The following is a 17791-nucleotide window of genomic DNA, read 5'->3' on the forward strand; positions in this document are numbered from 1 at the left end:
TGCCTGACGAGCGCAGTTGTAGTGCCGCTCAGAATTTTTTGGGTTTTTCAAGAATCCTGAGCGGCACTGCATTGTAATGGGTAGGGCGTATCAATTACCACCAGCTGAACGTACTGCTCGTCTCGTCCTTATTTTTATTTAAAAAAGCGAGAACCCGGCCCATCTCTAGTTTTTACCATAGCCGACCCGACAGCCCGTTGATCTATTGCCAAGCGTGGCTGACTGCTTACGACTTCTTAGATAAATTCGGTTACAGTTACAATATATTCGCTTACCTTTTCTATATCCGCTAGAAATGTTCTTGTCTCTCACACTTTGCTTGTCTATAAGTCTATGATTTCTACAATACCTCGTGCATTATCATAATATTTCAAGACGTCTTTGTAATAATTCAAATTCAAATATTTTTATCAAAATAGGATTTGACATCACTTTTGAATTTGATGCCTCAGTCCTGAAGAACGGGCGCAACAAACTCAGCGGGCTGTTTTTGTTTTTTCATCAAAAAATATGTTTACAAAGTAACATTGTACAATTAAACTTATTATTTAATAGCCTGAGGGCGGTCGCTCCATTCCCAATTTGTGGTATCATTAAGAAAGTCATTTATGTTATAGTAACCTTTACCACACAAACGTTCTTTAACAATTCTTTTGAATAGCGTAATACTTTTGTTTTGAACATTTTCTGGGATCTTGATGTAAAAGCATATACATCGCCCCATAAAAGACTTGCTAACTTGACTTAGCTGAGTAGTAGACATTATAGTAATAGTAACCTTAATTTATTTATTTATTTTTACAAGGAAACATAAGAAATACATCACAAGAATTGAACAATACAGGAACAGATACAAAATATAAATATAGATGCGTCCTAACACATGTTTCACAGATACAATAATAACAAAGAGAAAAATCAAAGGTATACAGTCACAAACGCAAAAATTCATAGAAATAACTAATTTGATTATGCGCATTGATACAAACAATTAAATTAAACTTGGGGCAACGATAACAACGATTTTAATTTTAATTCTAAACTGTGTCTGAACACAGCAGGGGAGCACGAAAATATTATGTCGATGTCAAGAAAACTATTGTTGTAAGATTTACACATTATGTGTAATGGCACGCGAAACCCAATGATTGTTCTTGGTGACTATAGTTTAAAAGTAATGCATGAACGCAGAGACCTGGCTGGGACGTGAAAGCCTACGAGACTGAGGAGCTCGGAAGAAGTCAGCTCACCATTACATATCTTCTTAAAGTTACACAGTCTGTTATAGTGCGGCGCTGACATAGCCGAAGAATAGTAGATTGTTAAGCAAGGGTCGAAAGAATCATTTCCCGAGGTATTTAGACGCCCGAGGACAGCAAGGGCGGCTATAGTCCGAGTAGGAGTTTATTATTTTACCCGTGTTAAACACTTTACTTTTCATTTCGTATATGAGGAATATAAAACTAGTTGTTTATCTAAACTATTTATTGATAATATATCATAATATTACCTAGTAGTACTTATTTAAAATTAATTGTCAAATTAGGACAATTTATGTCGACTTTTAAAATTTTAAATATGGAACTCACCGCGTAATTGTTGCGGCTTATTCCGCTCAAAGAAGTTTGTGCTAAGTTGAAGCTGGCTGTTTAGAAAGGCACATGGCCGCAGCATTTTTTTTAATAAGTTGTTTTTTACACAAAACTCTCCACAGCTGAAAGCAGTGAAGTTCATTCCGGCCCTAAGGTGGGAAGTATTTTGTATTAGTTTTTCCCTCTCTATAGAGGGAAGCAGCATTTTCCACCCAAAAACAGATCAAAACGACATTACTTTCCGAGTATAAGAAATGAAAAGTTATATTCAAGCTACAAATCATTATAGTGGGCTAGGTTTCCTTTTACACGATAATTTAATGAGCACATTTATATTCATTTCAAAACCAACATAGATGTATTTCATAGCTGTCCATTTCCGTGACAATAAAAAAACAATTAGCTATGCAATTTTTCTTTTTCACGATTGAATTGTTCACAAAATAACTAACTCAATCAAATATGTCCTTGAATGAAGGTCGTCTATCTGAAATGTGATTGTTCTGCACCGTTAGACTTCCGCTCATAATAAGGAACGAAATCGATTGGCTACCGGAATGGTATTTAACTTTACAGTCACAGTCAGGTACCATAGTAAAGGCCCTCTGTGATAACCGGTTTGGGAAATTTCATCCATGAACTGATATAAATAAATTTACTATCAACAACTAACAGGCAGACAGCGATTGATATACCAGTCTGCAGTAACTGTCCTTCCATCTTCTAGCACAACTATCGCGAAATGACCTTTCCGACCAAAGAATGAGGCAATCATCTTTTTTCCTTCTTCCTTTCTTCACCTTAGTCGGCCGATCCTCGAAAGGAAACACCCACTGAGCTGATTGTCTTTTGGTTTCGGGTTCGTAGCAATATATCCAGCTATCATCACCTGTGAAGATGTCAAATACAGCATTTGAGTCACCGCCGTTGAACTTATCTAACATTTGGCGACACCAGTCCATGCGAAGGTGTTTCTGGTCGTCGGTTAAAGTATGGGGAATCCATCTGGTACAAAGCTTCCTGACGCCTAAATGTTTGTGTAATATTTTTGAAGTTTACTCATACCAATGCCTAGGCTTGCCCGTATCTGCTGGTAGGTCACTCTTTTATCTTTCTCTATGATGCGTCGCACAGCATTAATGTTATCTTCAGTAGTCGCTGTTAAAGGACGTCCCTCACGCGGATCATCATTGAGATTGCTACGTCCACGCTTAGACTCGTTAAACCAAATGTAAATAGTGGCATGAGATGGGGCTTCATTAAGAAATGTTAATCGCAGCCTATCATTTGTTGTTGAGTGAGCCCGTAACAACGAAAGTCATAATAAATCATTGACCGAAAATTTTCTCCCGATAGGTTTTTTTTTCACGTGTAACAATAGTTTTAGATTTGCCACCAATTCACATAAACAAATGACAAATGAATGCAATATACTACATAACCCAATTATGTTAGGTTACCCAAGAGTTCTAAAATTGAAATTCAAAAAAAGTTTTCATTAGCAATGTTTCTAACTGGCCAGTTCTAAACATTTTCAGTGTTACCCACGTACTCATAAAGAACAGTATATTTAACGGTTCTAGGAAACCTCACGAGTTAGAGTTGTCGAAATTGTCATCATAACGCGCTGCTAATTTAAATATAATAAATCGGCGGGCGCACGGTTCCTAAAATAATTGTCATATACATACATACAATCATACCTTTTGGCAGGCTGAGCCAACGGAACATATAAATCCTTACAAACCTCACGCACTTCCTCTACATTCATTACTCTTTTCATACTTGTATTGGCGTAATTAGTCCCTTGTAAATTTTCAAGTTAACCAAATTTTCGAATTATTGAGTTTGAGTTGAGTTTAAATTTCGCTAATATTTGTCTTAATACGAGACAGTCCTGTGCTAGAATTTGGCGAGTCAACATGTCCTGAGGATGCATCGTGTAGAAGCGAAACACTTGTCGAATTGATGGAAGACAAATATAAGCGGAATTAAACCTCAAGTTAACTAAAAAAACTAAAAATTTGGCTAATTATGGATTTCCACAGAATAACGCCTACTTCAATAAATTTTCAAGTAAATCAAACGTTACAAGACTAATTTCTATAAGAATTTATTTATTTCGTAGTGAATTTCCATGAGTACATCCATTCAGTTTTCCGATTATATTTAATTTATACTCTAAATAACTTTTATTTTAAGAAACAGCTTACTAACAAACCGATTCCAACGCATGAAACTGTATTTCCAATGTTTGTTTTGTATTTTGTACCAAAATATCTCGGGCAGCTCCATCAAAATGTTAAATAACTATTGTGCAGTTTTGAGTTGATTTTTCGATTCTTCCATTAACTTGTGCGTAGTATAGTGATATTAAAAAAGAGCAATGATAGCGTTTCTTCTTTACTTTGCGCAAGAAACTCTCCCAGCATTCTTTTTTTGCGCACTGTTTACTAAAAATATACAATATTGTACTGTCATTGCTATTGCTATAAAATAATCATAATCTAGTCCCAAGCTGTCCGATATTCGATTGATTTCGAGCTGTGGAGTAGTAGTATTTACGACAGAGCCATTTTTTAATAAAACATTTATATTTATTTATAGATAATGCCTGGACAGTGGCTAGGATTACCCTTAATGCTATTATGTATCTTATGAAGCCTACTAGAATTAGTTACAAGCAATCCCTTATTTCTAGTGTTATAATAATGAAGACCTTCACTAGTTCACGTAAATTTAATCTCGAAACCATTTTGATAAATTTAGGGGCAATCGATTAACCCTTGGGCCTTTTTTCTTGACTAATGTAGATATAAGATATGTTATTTATGTATGTAATAATTACAGTTATTGTATTGTATAAACCGTTTCGGGATTTCGTGGTATTTATGTATGTAACTTTTTATTGTATGTTTTTGTTTTGGACAATAAATGCAAAAAAAAGTAAAACTCCAAATAGTAACATATAGGAGAGATTACCAACCTGACAGATTCTGTGAAAAACAATAAGCTTCTTTTAATTGGTTCCGACATTAAAGTCACCATTATAAATATTAGATACGCTATCTTTTGATCGTATCGGAGAAAAGTGAGGACACGGCGAAAAACCTCGATGAGTACATAGATACTATAAAAATTACGGTCGCGAGTATAGCTTCTTATGAATAAGATAGCGTTGAATTTTACAAGATCATCACAAAAGCCTTTTCTGGCCATGAAAATGACCGTAAAGGTAGATGAATTCCACCTTCGCACGACACGCCACAAGTTAGGATATCATCCCCACCATCTGGATGTGAGGCGGTCCTCCACAGTGCGGTTTTCAAGGAGCTTTCTTCCTCGTACTACAACGCTGTGGAATGAGCTTCCTTGTGCGGTTTTTCCGGGACGATACGACATGGGTACCTTCAAAAAAAGCGTCTACGCTCTGGTGTTGCAAGAGAATGTAGGCGGCGGTGATCACTTAACACCAGGTGACCCGTACGCTCGTTTGTCCTCCTATTCCATAAAAAAAATGAATTCTCCTCATTTATCTTATCACTCGCATCATAAGTTATAATCTACGTTCATTATTATACAGCCATATTCACATATTCAGATACAAAGTTATTTGAGAACGAAGCCTATTGTAAACTACAGGCAAAGCAAATTGATAAACGGAAAAGATGGTGCTTTATGACTTTGGATGTAATCTGGCTTTACAGTTTTTGAATTTATACATCTTTAGGCGCGTTATGAAAAAATGATGAGAGTGAAATTTTATGATGCGCGCGCATCTCTGTAACACAAAAGTAATAGGTTGAAGTTGGTTCCTGAAATTTTTTCACGTTTGCGTCATTAGTAATTTTTTTTGGTTTCTTAGTCAATTATTACGACAGACAAAGGGTTCAAGCCCAAACAGCCGTATTCGTTATTTAAAAGTTAATTGTCAAAGCCTACTTTGCAAGATTTTTACAAAATTGTTCATTCTAAAAACGTAGAATAGCACGAGGAATAAATCATTTTAATGATTTTTGCTTCGTTAGGCCAAAGAAGTATCACTTCTTGCTTGCGTTGCGTGACTCCACACAAACTTTTTTTATTCTTAAATTGTCTAGTTAAGCCGTCTAAGTTTTGTTAAGTATTGTACTGTGTGTACTGAAGCAAAGTAAGTACAGAAACATCTCCGCGATTAATAGGCGACATTAGTGGAAGAGGCGGTGCGGGGGGACAGTGGATGCTTACCGGCAATCATTACGCGAGGGCCGGCAGGGCAGTGAGGGTTAGCATTTCTGGGATATTAAACCATAATAATTTAATTTTGGTTCTTGTAAAATATGGGATAGTTACTTTTTCATAAAATATGAAGTATTTAAAAGTCCCAAAGTTTACGCGTGTCTTATAAATTTGATGTGAGCGAAGCTACGAACAAAAAAGTTGAAGATTTGACCATGGATGCGATGTCATCATCCCTACAACAACGCGCGCTAAACGTGCGTGGTCAAAAGCTAGTAGCGAACATGTTCTACTTCCTAGGGTCCGCGCGCTCCAAGTACATTGTGGGTTTAAATTACATTAATTTATGCCGAGGGCTTCGAAACATCTCAGGAGTGGAATTGCACCTTTGAGCGTTCAGGTTATTTTATTCATACGACAATTGCGATAAAAATGACACTATGAACTTACTCTGTTGTTGCGTATGTCCATGGGCGGCTGGTTATCAGTCTCCATTAGGTGAACCACTTGGCCATTCTCCTCATTGAAGTATTTCATACTAATATCTTCCCTTTCTTGGCGTGCGTCCGTGTAGAATGGGATGTCGCTATGCCAACTCAATTGCTGACAGGCTTGCCCTGCATGTTTCAGTATGACAACTCTCTCTTTTATCCCTGCTTAAACATTTTATTGAGATAAAAACCTTTATTTGCGAATGCAACGAGCAACTACTACTTAATCACACAGACGAGTAAAAAAAGATGGACTCCGCGCCTTGATATTAGCAAGTGAAGCACCGTTATCCTAGTGTGTGTGCGGTTACTAGTTACACAATTTTTTCTCTATAATATATAATATATGACCACAAATACTTAAATAGTATCGTTTTTACACTTTTACACAACGCAAGACGGCATTTTTTATATATTTTATTTAGACGCAAACTGATCTGTCACAGACGATGACAATTCTCATAATGGCCGCCTATCGGCCTGTTGTAGTATAAGTGTGTGCGTGGGGCTATGTATTTATACGTTAATCGGCTTGTTTTGGTGCTACACCGTTATGTAAGGTGACACGGAGTCCTTATTTTTTTACTAGTCCGTGGCTAATCATAAAATATCTGTAATTCAACTTTCAAAAATACTGATAAAATCAATAAAGAATATTACGGAGATTATTGATAATAATTGTTTATCACATATGTATACGTAACAGATGTTATTTAGCAAAAATGGTGCCGACAAATGAAATGTCCCGACTGTGTTTTCATTTGTTTACTTTAACTTAATTAAATACGTTTAAGAATGTTGTTCTTTTAATTATATACATACTACAAAGAAAGGCTGGCCATCTTTAAAATGACCATTTTGGATGAACGTAGAGAACTTCTGGATCTTCTGTTTGCTCATAAACTATTGAACGGCTTTATCGACTGTCCCGAATTCCCGAATTGATAACCGAAAGGTTGGTAAGTCCATGGGAAGGGGAATGTCCCGAATTCCCGCTGTCCCTATCTACTAGTACCTTGAGGGAAAGTTGAAAACAGGCGCGATGTATGTTGTCACGTCTGTTAGTGGACAGTCGGTATAGGGTGTTCAGCTGTACTTCAGGGTGCTTACCCAAAAAAGTTGGCCAAGTAGCCACCTTATCTCGGTTATCCGAGCAACGGGCGCGGTTGCCTTCAATTGACCTGAAGTAGATGGTTCCGAAAGGTTCCTCGGCGGTTACCCGTCAAACGTGGTGGACGTAGCTTTACCGACACGGGGGCTATGGGGGAGGGGAGCTCACTGGGTATCAGTGCCCCTCCATTGGTGTCGGACTCGTAGTGGCTTGGCGCAAATGGGATGTAGATCTTGATAACCGAAAGGTTGGTGAGTCCATGGGAAGGGTAATGTCCCGAATTGCTAAAAAATTTTAGTCTAAGAGTACCAGTTAGAATTCCACGTAAGCCTATTACTCCACTTTGTCCTCCACTTCGTTGGAGGATCCTAGGTACCAATTCCCCAGTCCCACGACTATGTAAAATTTTAAATTCTTATAGCGTAGCTGATATTGACATATTTGCTGATTCCTTAGCCAAATTCCGCAAGACCATTTGCACTATCTTTGTTAATCTATAATCATGTTATAATTGGAAAATTAATGTAACTGTGTATAACTATGTAACCTACTCATTTATTAATTAAAAAAAAAAAGTTTAATTCGCAACTTATTCTATATAATACCTAAAATTAATTATTTCTGCTGTGTTTATTTGTAAGTAATCACTACATTTAATTCCTAGTTTTTAGGTTCTACTTTTTATATTTGTGTGAGTGATGGTAAATAAACCTAATAAATATAATAATATTGACACACTTTACACAAATTATCTTGCCCCAAGTTAAGCATATATAGCCTGTGTTATGGCTGGCAACTAAGACAACGAATTCATCATATAAATGCTTGCACCTACCGGAATTGGAACCCGGGACCTCTTGCTTAGTAGGTAGGATCGCTAACCACTCGGCTATACAGTTCGTCAAATAATAATAGTATAATGTTAGTAGTAAGCAACATAATAACATGTATTAAGTACTAGAATATATCTTTACGGTTTGCGATGCTGACCTTGCTGTCTAAATCGTTAAGCGATTACAATAATTATTATGGCATTAAAGTAAGTTATTCACAACGATGTGATTAACAGCATTTTTTTATCAAATCATTCAATTTTTATTCAATATTTTGTAGGTAGTGTAGTATTTATGTGCCGTACCTGGAAGGAATGTACTATATAGTCGGACAACTTCTACGCCCCCCGCTACCCGCTGAGATCTTTAGTACCCCGTGCCCGCCAGCGTCTGTCACCCCGTGAGACGGTCGCGCACGAAGTTGTCGGACTATAAATAATTAATATGAAACTAGTGTCATCGAGCCCTCAACACATATCGATTAAATTCTTTAATTCATTGTGTCTCTTCTACCGCATTTATCACGGGGAGTGTTCCGAAGAGCTGTTTAACCTGATTCCTGCCGCCGAATTCCACCTTCGCACGACACGCCACAAGTTAGGATATCATCCACACCATCTGGATGTGTGGCGGTCCTCCACAGTGCGGTTTTCAAGGAGCTTTCTTCCACGTACTACAAAGCTGTGGATTGAGCTTCCTTGTGCGGTTTTTCCGGGACGATACGACATGGGTACCTTCAAAAAAAGCGCGTACACCTTTCTTAAAGGCCGGCAACGCTCCTGTGATTCCTCTGGTGTTGCAAGAGATTGTGGGCGGCGGTGATCACTTAACAACAGGTTTGCTCGGTTGTCCTCCTATTCCATAAAATAAAAATATTAAAAAAAACCTGTCCCAATTTATATCATTGTAATATGGAATCCAGAGTAATGCAAAGAAATATAACAGATTCCAACGGTTTTATCACCTCTCCGTTTAACAAAACACTTGCATTAACATTTTTGACATATGGTACGGTAAATTTTATATATTTCGTTGTCTTGCTATTTAACAATCGGTTATTAGCGCTAAACCAGTACTCGATGTCAGAATATCGTTTCTTTTCACTTTGAAAATCAGTTTAATATTTAAGAGTAACCAAAGCCAAATTATTTTAAACATTATCATTGTGAGACCTAGTTGTTATATATAGTCTTAAAACAATAATTTCTTATATTATTTTTAAAACTCACTTCGTAATATTATTTTGTTCGAAAGCTCTTGAAAATTTTACCACCACTTTGTATTAATATGACATGTAAATAAAATAACTCACAAAAAATTTGAAATTGTAAACGTATATAAATAAATTGTATGTTTTGCTGTCTCCTAAATCAGTCACAGCTCGCAGGCATGAGTTTTATTAAAATTCTGATGTCGATTTACCCCCGATTTATTCATAATAGTCTGCTAACTTAAAGCATTGTTAATTCTCACTCTGTCTTCTTCTATTGACCTAAGTCAGAATGAGAAAAAACACCCCTTAGCGGCTGTTGAAAGTTAGCGGACCATTATGAATAAGGGGGTTAAAGATTTCGCAGGACACCAGAATTGTGAGATATTTTATTGTTTTGTACAATAGAAGGCTGTAAGTATACTTAGTCTAGCCATAAATACTGCTACAATTAAAAATAAACTAAATATTACATTTGAATTTGGAATCTGTCATTTTTATACGATTGTTCATTGAGTTTTCTCATTTTCCCGCCAAATACATTGTACAATATGTTGGGGTATTGATGAAGAGTGTGTGCTTCTATTTATAACTGGCCTCAACGTTTAAAGGACTGTATTGCAGCCAATGGAGACCACTTCGAATAAGATTTTTATATTTTTTTTTTATATTTATCTATTAACACACTGTAAAAGTAATAAATCTTATTTGCATTAGATTTTTTTTATATATATATCTGTTATTTGTTTAAAAGAGTAAGAAAGCTTTCACAAAAAAACGCAGATTTCCCACGGATAGCTTATATAAAGAAACTAAAATACCTACAATTAGAAAACTATATATTACAAACACTATTACAAGAAAGCATAAATCCCTCACTTATGACCCTAAAATCCTGTAAAAAAGAAGAAAAGACATTGTGGCAGTAGTTCCTAAGTCAAACTCAACTTTTGCTGATAGACAGTTCAATAAGCGCTCTGCCAAATTATATAATTTAATAAATAAAGAATTACAGATATATTCAAAAAACGTATATGAATGTGTTGTTGAGTAGCTAGTTGTGTATGCTACAAGTATATTTATATAAATACACACACACACGCGAACACACGCACACACACACTTGCACACTAAACACTCATTTCCCTTCTTTCCCCTTTCTCTGATCATGTCTATTTTATATATAGTAGTAACGTAACGTATAATGGTAGAACTTTCATAAATAGTTTTAAAGTACATATTATTTCATTTGTGTAATTTGCATTGTAAAAAAAAAGGTCAAAATTATATTTTTATTAGTTAACTTTTACATGTATGAATAACTCTTAAGTATAATGTAATTTTGTTTGTTATAAATAAAGGTTAAAGAGCGGTGACAACACAGGCGATAAGCTTAACGGGAAACACCTGCCCCTAGTTTTTAAGTACTTTTTATTAAAGAAATAAACAATTTATTATTATTATTATTACATAATTTCAAAAAACTTAACTATGTTGCGGACACACATTTAATCACTATATTATACTACGCTCTATGCCAGTCTATCCTGAGCTGAAGTATTATTTCATGGGGAGCCGCCATAAAGACACTTCTATTTAAAATAGAAAGATCCCAACGTGCAATATTAAAAATAGCATTCAATAAGCCGTGGCGATATTCAACAGACTCCCTCTACTCAGAGCTAAACCATCTACGAATAAGACAATTATTTATCTCCTCTACATTACTTAAATTCCACAAAACTGCAAAAAAACAGGCAGGTGTTTCTCATAGGGTGCTAATATGGGATCGCCCAAGAGTAATAATAATAATAATAATCCTTTATTCAACTAATAATATGTGGTACAAAATGTTTTTGTGCCCTACCCTCTGCGATAGGATACCCTGAGTTGCAGAGGCTAGGTCCTTCCGAAAGGCTATCCATTATTAAACATAATTAGCAAACTCACTAAAAAGAGGTATGTGTGTGTGCGTGTATGTGTATGAGTGCGTGTGTGTGTGTTTTTTTTTTAAGTATTTGTTAGTATGTCCATGATTTTAAAGATTTTGTTAACGAGAATTTATTTACTTTACTTATATTTTTATTATATTTACTGAAGTAGTTGTAAGCGTATGCCGAATTAAATTCATACTGTGACTGAGCAAAGCCAGTTTTAGCGATTGGGGTACGAAATGTGTTTATTCTGTTATTATTATTAGAATTTATATTACTTTTTACATGAAATCTTGAAATTATTCCATAAATATATTGCTGACGGACACTAAGAAGTTTACTCTCTTCATGTAATTGGTTGGTTGGGTACCTAAACGGCTTATTGAAAATTGTCTTTAGTAGAGTTCTGTGCGCTCGTTCTAACTGAAGCATAAACGTTTTGCCAGCTCCACCCCACGCACAAATGCAATAGGTCATGATTGGAACACAGAGAGATTGATACACCATCATAGTTGTCTCGACTGGTGCCACGTCTCTTAGGTTTCTAAATAATGGAATGAGACGTTTTATTTTATTTTTTGTATTATAAATGTGGGCCGTCCAATTAAGGTGTTCGTTAGCGTAACACCAAGGTATTTTATGGTTTCCTCTTTCGCTAGGATGTTACATTTACAATAAGATCGATTGTTTTTCCGGTTACAAGGATACGTGTGTATTGGGAGAGTAAATTGTCCGTCAGGATTATTTCTGTTGGAGATATTGAAGCACATATATTTAGTCTTAGCAGTATTGACAGTTAGTAAACTATTTTCCAGCCAAGACGTGATTTGGCTCAATCCTTCTTCAGCTAACGATTTCACGTCATCCCACTGATTTCCATGAAATAAAACCACAGTATCATCGACAAAGCAAGCGATACGTCCTAATGTGGGAGAAATCTTACAAAGAGGGTTGATGTAAGCTAGGAATAGTGTAGGGCCCAAAACACTTCCCTGGGGAACTCCATAGTCAATGGTGATAAGATCACTAGTAAGATCGCCTATCTTAATACACTGCTGTCTTCCATTAAGATAATTTTTGAACCAGTCCAAAGCTATTCCTCTAATTCCCAAATTGGAAAGTCTGTTGAGTAAGATAGGAATTGAGACTGTATCGAATGCATTTTGCAGGTCTAGGAAAACGCCTATGCATTTATTGCCACTATCTAGGGTACTAGTGATATATTTAGTAACCTCAAGTACTGCATCCAGAGTAGATCGATTTGACCGAAAACCAAATTGGTTTTGCGCAAGTAGCTTGTATTTTTCAAGAAACTTGGTTAATCTGATATTAACTATTTTTTCCAAGATCTTACTAAAAACACTCAGCAATGATATGGGTCTATAGTTTGAAGCAACTTTTTTGTCACCACTCTTATGAACCGGAATTACAACTGCCTGTTTAAAAACCTCTGGGAAAATGCCACTAGAAAGACTTAAGTTAATTAAATGAACAAGCGGTTCTAAGAGTAAATTCATAAATCTCTTAACAAAATAAGAGTTAATTTTATCATAACCTGGAGCACTTGCTGATTTAAGTTTGAGAATAATACATTTCACTTCGACAATATCAGTAGGGTATAGCATAAGAGATCCGAGAGGATTATTTGAGGCCATATCAGAGCAATCAATTTTGTGTTCGCCTAGTTTACTAAATATTGATGAGGCAAGGTTGTTACCAATATTAGTAAAGTATTTATTTACTTCTGCTAATGATTCTCTTAGGGTAGACTTAGTATTCAATAATTCAGTTAAGAGATCATTAGTAGTAGGTAAATTACATATTTCTTTAATAGTATCCCAAGTACCTTTAGAGTTACCCGTGTTTTGTTCTTATTTTCCTCGTAAGTATTGCCGCTTAAGTGATTTCAACAGTGAGTTACAGATATTTCTATACCTAGTATAAGTTATCCTATTTAGATCGGATGGCGATTTTTTAGAAACTTTGTACAGGCGATCTCTTTTCCTCATACACTTGAGAATACTATACGTAATCCATGGTTTGATAGGTTTAAATTTCTTAGAGACAATTGAGATTAGCGTATTATTCGAAATTAATTCTTGAACAATTTTTACGAGATAGTTTGCAGTATAATTAGTATCGTTTGATTTATAAAAGCTTTCCAGGTCTAGTTTTCTTAAGCCTTCCTGCATGGCATCGTAGTCATATGTGTATTTAGTTTTGTATTTTAGCGAGGTATTAATTATTTTGTTGATTAATTTAAGGTTTAATAGAATAGGAGCATGATCTGTAATATGGGGTTCAAAGACAAATGTATGGGAATGTGTTATGTTCTTTATAGCGAAATGATCCAGACAACGCATTTCTCTCGTAGGGCAATCGATTGCTGGTACGAGGGCGTTGAGAGCAAGAATATTTTGGTATTCCTGGCTATAAGTGCAAAGACTATCCGGAAGAAGGTCTAGATTTAGGTCACCCGTTAAAATAATTCGTTTATATTTAGCACTTTCTAAGAACATACTAAAAGAATCTAAGAACGTCCGTGGATTTTTGAAGGCCGCGGGTCTATATATTGCTATAATATGAATATCGTTGTATGAAAGAACAAGACAGTTAGCCTCCGAAATTGAAGTCTCAAAAGATGCAACGTTCAAGTAGGTGGCTATGTAAACAATAACTCCATCATTTTGATTATAGTTATTTTGTGTATGAGCACTTGAGTAGTCCGCGATAAGTGGGGGATTAATTACATGTTTTATCCAGCATTCAGTCAAAATAATAATGTCTGGTTTAAGTTTAAGACGGGTTATAAAAATAAGAAAATCGTCTAAATTCTTGTTAATACTTCTGATATTCATAGTTAGTATATTAAGATATGTTGAGGTATTATCAATGCTCGCTATGTAAGTGCTATGAAAGCCATCAATATTAGCCACTTGTGTACAAGACACCGTGGTAAGTCGATTTATATCGGATGCTAAATTATTTTGAAAGGGATCGAACGTAAAGCTAGTTTTGTAGAGGCCAATTTGGGTATTATAAAATAGAAAGTTTTATATAAACCTATCAGTAATATGATTAATTTAGTAGCGTATAAAGTTTTTATTTTAATATAGTAATACTTACGTTGCAATGATTTCGTTATTAAGTATCTCAATGGGAGTGCACGAAATAATTTATATGAAGTGCTAGTGTTTTCCTCCTTTGCTCGAAGATCATATTATTTCCTGGGGCCTTACCTGTACAGTAAATTATACAAACAAAATAGGAGTTCTATAGATAAGACCTAACGCAGTTGCAAAAAAGTAATATTTGATTGGTTAAAAGTTTTGAATTAAAATGATATAGAAAAACTTATAACTGTACTAAACTAAAAAACAATAATTTAAGTTATTATACCAACGTTAGCAATTTTCTTTTCTTACTTAGCACAAACACAAACACACACACACATCCATATTTTGTTTTATTTTTATTTTGTACTATTATAGGCGAAGAGACTGGACCTCACGATACAGGGAATCCTAGTGTGAGGCCAGAATACTTGTAAAATTAAAGTAACTTACTTTAAACCAACCTATACTTGGTAACAGATATTTTGTAAATCTATGTAACTAATATGGTACTGCAATAAATTATTCTTATTTGCAGTGTGCCCAAGTCGCGACCAATGTTGTGGAACAGAAGCACCAGGTCTCCAGAGCGAAGAGAAGCAGGGCGTTCGGCAGCAAGGCGTTCCGCGGGAGTACGGTCTGGTTCACTGGACTGAGTGGCGCTGGCAAGACTAGCATTGCGTTCGCTCTCGAAGCATATCTAGTTTCCAAAGGTAATTAACATAGTTGTATACAGGGTGGTGCTACAATTGGCGACATTCATTAAACACAGGGGCGTGCATACTATATAGGCAGTTAGGCAGTGCCTACTTTTTTTTTTTAATGCAAATAAGGGACGAGATGAGCAGGACGTTCAGTTGTAACTGATACGCCATGCGCATTACAACGCAGTCCCACTCAGGATTTCTTCACCTTATGATCTCATCTATTTCTGCATCTTATGTCTCGTCACCGTGAGACATAAGATGTTAAGTCTCATTTGACCAGTAATTTCACTAGCTACGGTGCCCTTCAGACCGAAATAATGTTTACACATAACGGCAGAAATAGGTGCCGTTGTGGTACCCATAATCTAGCCGGTATCCTGTGCAAAGAAGCCTCCCACTACCTTGCGAAGAACCTAGATAAATATAGTACTAGCGTTAAAGTTGATTAAGTTTAATTTGGTTCCGTTATTCTAAAACCAAAATTTTATAACTACCCGCAAATTTAATTCTCCTTAGATACTACATACCTTGTCTTCAGATTGTATATTCGATATGCAACTTCAATATGTAGAACTTAAAACGTAGTACTGTCGGACTAAAGCGCAACTACGACTGGCTAGATCTACCTACCTTGCAAGAAAACCAATGCACGCCCCTGATTAAACACAAGGGTAGAACTACTTAACCGTAATCATAAAAAAAAGGACGTGTGGCACTCGGGGACTGCCGCGGTAAAGCTATTGCATAGCAATTTTTATCAACTTACGCAATTATAATTATTTATTTATTTTATTTATGCAGTATTTCGTTCCGTTCTAAAAAAATTCGTTCCGTTATAGACTGCCAGTATACTGCCGCAGTACCCTAGGGAGATATATGACGCCATAAATCGCCGCCATATTCTACTGTGAGCACTGGCGTTTTCGAGGTAAGGTACTCGCAGTACTTTGATAACGTGATAAGTCAAAACCACTCGAGTGCCTAACGTTTTATAAACAATACCTACAGTTTAATCCCAAATAATTTTAATTTGACAGTACGCCAACAACAGTTTTTTTTAATGAACTAGAAAACTTTAATACACTCATTTTAATGTTGCGTCAAAAATGCGGCTGACAGTATACGGGATTGCGTTCCGTTTTAAATAGTAACCAGTATAACTGGCTATAAAGGAACGGCTTCACAGTATACTAAATTGAAGTCACACTGTACAGTGGTCGCAGTGCATATCGGAACATACCCTTAATGTCGCCATTATAGGGCCACGCTGTATAGTTTTAAAATCCTTAAATAAGAGAAAGGCCATAACTATAGATATTATTGAGGGAGGCTCCTTTGCACAGGATGCGGGCTAGATTATGGGTACCACAACGGCGCCTATTTCTGCCGTGAAGCAGTAATGTGTAAGCATTACGGTGTTTTGGTCTAAAGGGCGCCGTAGCTAGTGAAATTACTGGGCAAATGAGACTTAGCATCTTGTCTCAAGGTGACGAGCGCAGTTGTAGTGCCGCTCCGAATGTTTGGGGGCTTTAAGAATCAGCTGAAAGTCCTGCTCGTCTTGTCCCTTATTTTCATTAAAAAAAAGTTTAACTAAGGCTAGGTAGGTTATTGAAAACGGCCGCTAGACGTATAAATTATCTAAGACTTTAATATAATCCTGTTATTTATGCTTTAGCTGCGCATAATCAGTCACAATCACGTGTTAGTTGTATGTTACTGGATGCTAATGTTAATGCTAAATAGACCAGTAACTGCATTTACAGTTGGAATAAATCCGACAGCTTAATCGCTCTCAGACGTAAAGCAGTTACGTTAGTTAGTTAGCACTTAATCTATACTAATATTATAAAGCTGCAGTGTTTATTTGTTTGTTTGAACGCGCTAATCTCTGGTACTACTGGTCCGATTTTAATGTATCTTTCAGTGTTGGGTAGTCCATTTATCGAGGAAGGCTATAGGCTATGTTTTTTTTTTTCAAAATAAGGGATCCGTAATAAAATTGCTATTTTGTAACACAAGGTGTAAAATCGAAAACCTATTTTTGCGTACGCTGCAAAAACTATTGACAATAGAACAAAATGATGTACAGGCTATAATATAGGCAATATTTTATTACTTATAAAACTATCGCGTGATATATGGCAAAACAACGTTTGCCGGGTCAGCTAGTGTTAATTATAAGAGTACTAGCTGACCCAGCAAACATTGTATCGCCATATAAAGTAATAAGAATAAAAACTTAATTTTTTTTTACCTCCGGACAAAGTTCGAACGATATAAAGATTGTAATTAGTTATTCATTTTAAACTATTCTTTCAATTTGATTTGTGGACGACGGGGGACACATCAAAGGAAAAACAAAATTGTTGTTTTTATTTAATTCCGAACATTTTCATATTTATTCACCGTTTAAACCTTCTCTGGACTTCCACAAATAATTCAAGACCAAAATTAGCGAAATCGATCCAGCCGTTCTCGAGTTTTAGCGAGACTAACGAACAGCAATTCATTTTTATATATTACGAGCTGACCCGACAGACGTTGTTCTGTATATAATAAATAATATAATGTTTTTATATGAA

At 35.8% G+C, this 17791-nt stretch overlaps 1 protein-coding gene across 2 annotated transcripts in view; it reads left to right on the forward strand.

Annotated features, from left to right (window-relative positions):
* Positions 1-17791, forward strand: part of LOC126977381 (bifunctional 3'-phosphoadenosine 5'-phosphosulfate synthase) — an 81521-nt gene that overhangs the window by 25586 nt on the left and 38144 nt on the right. For both annotated transcript variants that reach the window (XM_050826146.1, XM_050826145.1), the window contains exon 2: positions 15041-15215. In XM_050826146.1, coding sequence (XP_050682103.1) covers positions 15041-15215 — 175 coding nt within the window. The remainder of the gene's footprint in view (positions 1-15040; positions 15216-17791) is intronic.

This window comes from Leptidea sinapis, chromosome 45 (genome assembly GCF_905404315.1).
Source record: "Leptidea sinapis chromosome 45, ilLepSina1.1, whole genome shotgun sequence".
Lineage (NCBI taxonomy): Eukaryota > Metazoa > Arthropoda > Insecta > Lepidoptera > Pieridae > Leptidea > Leptidea sinapis.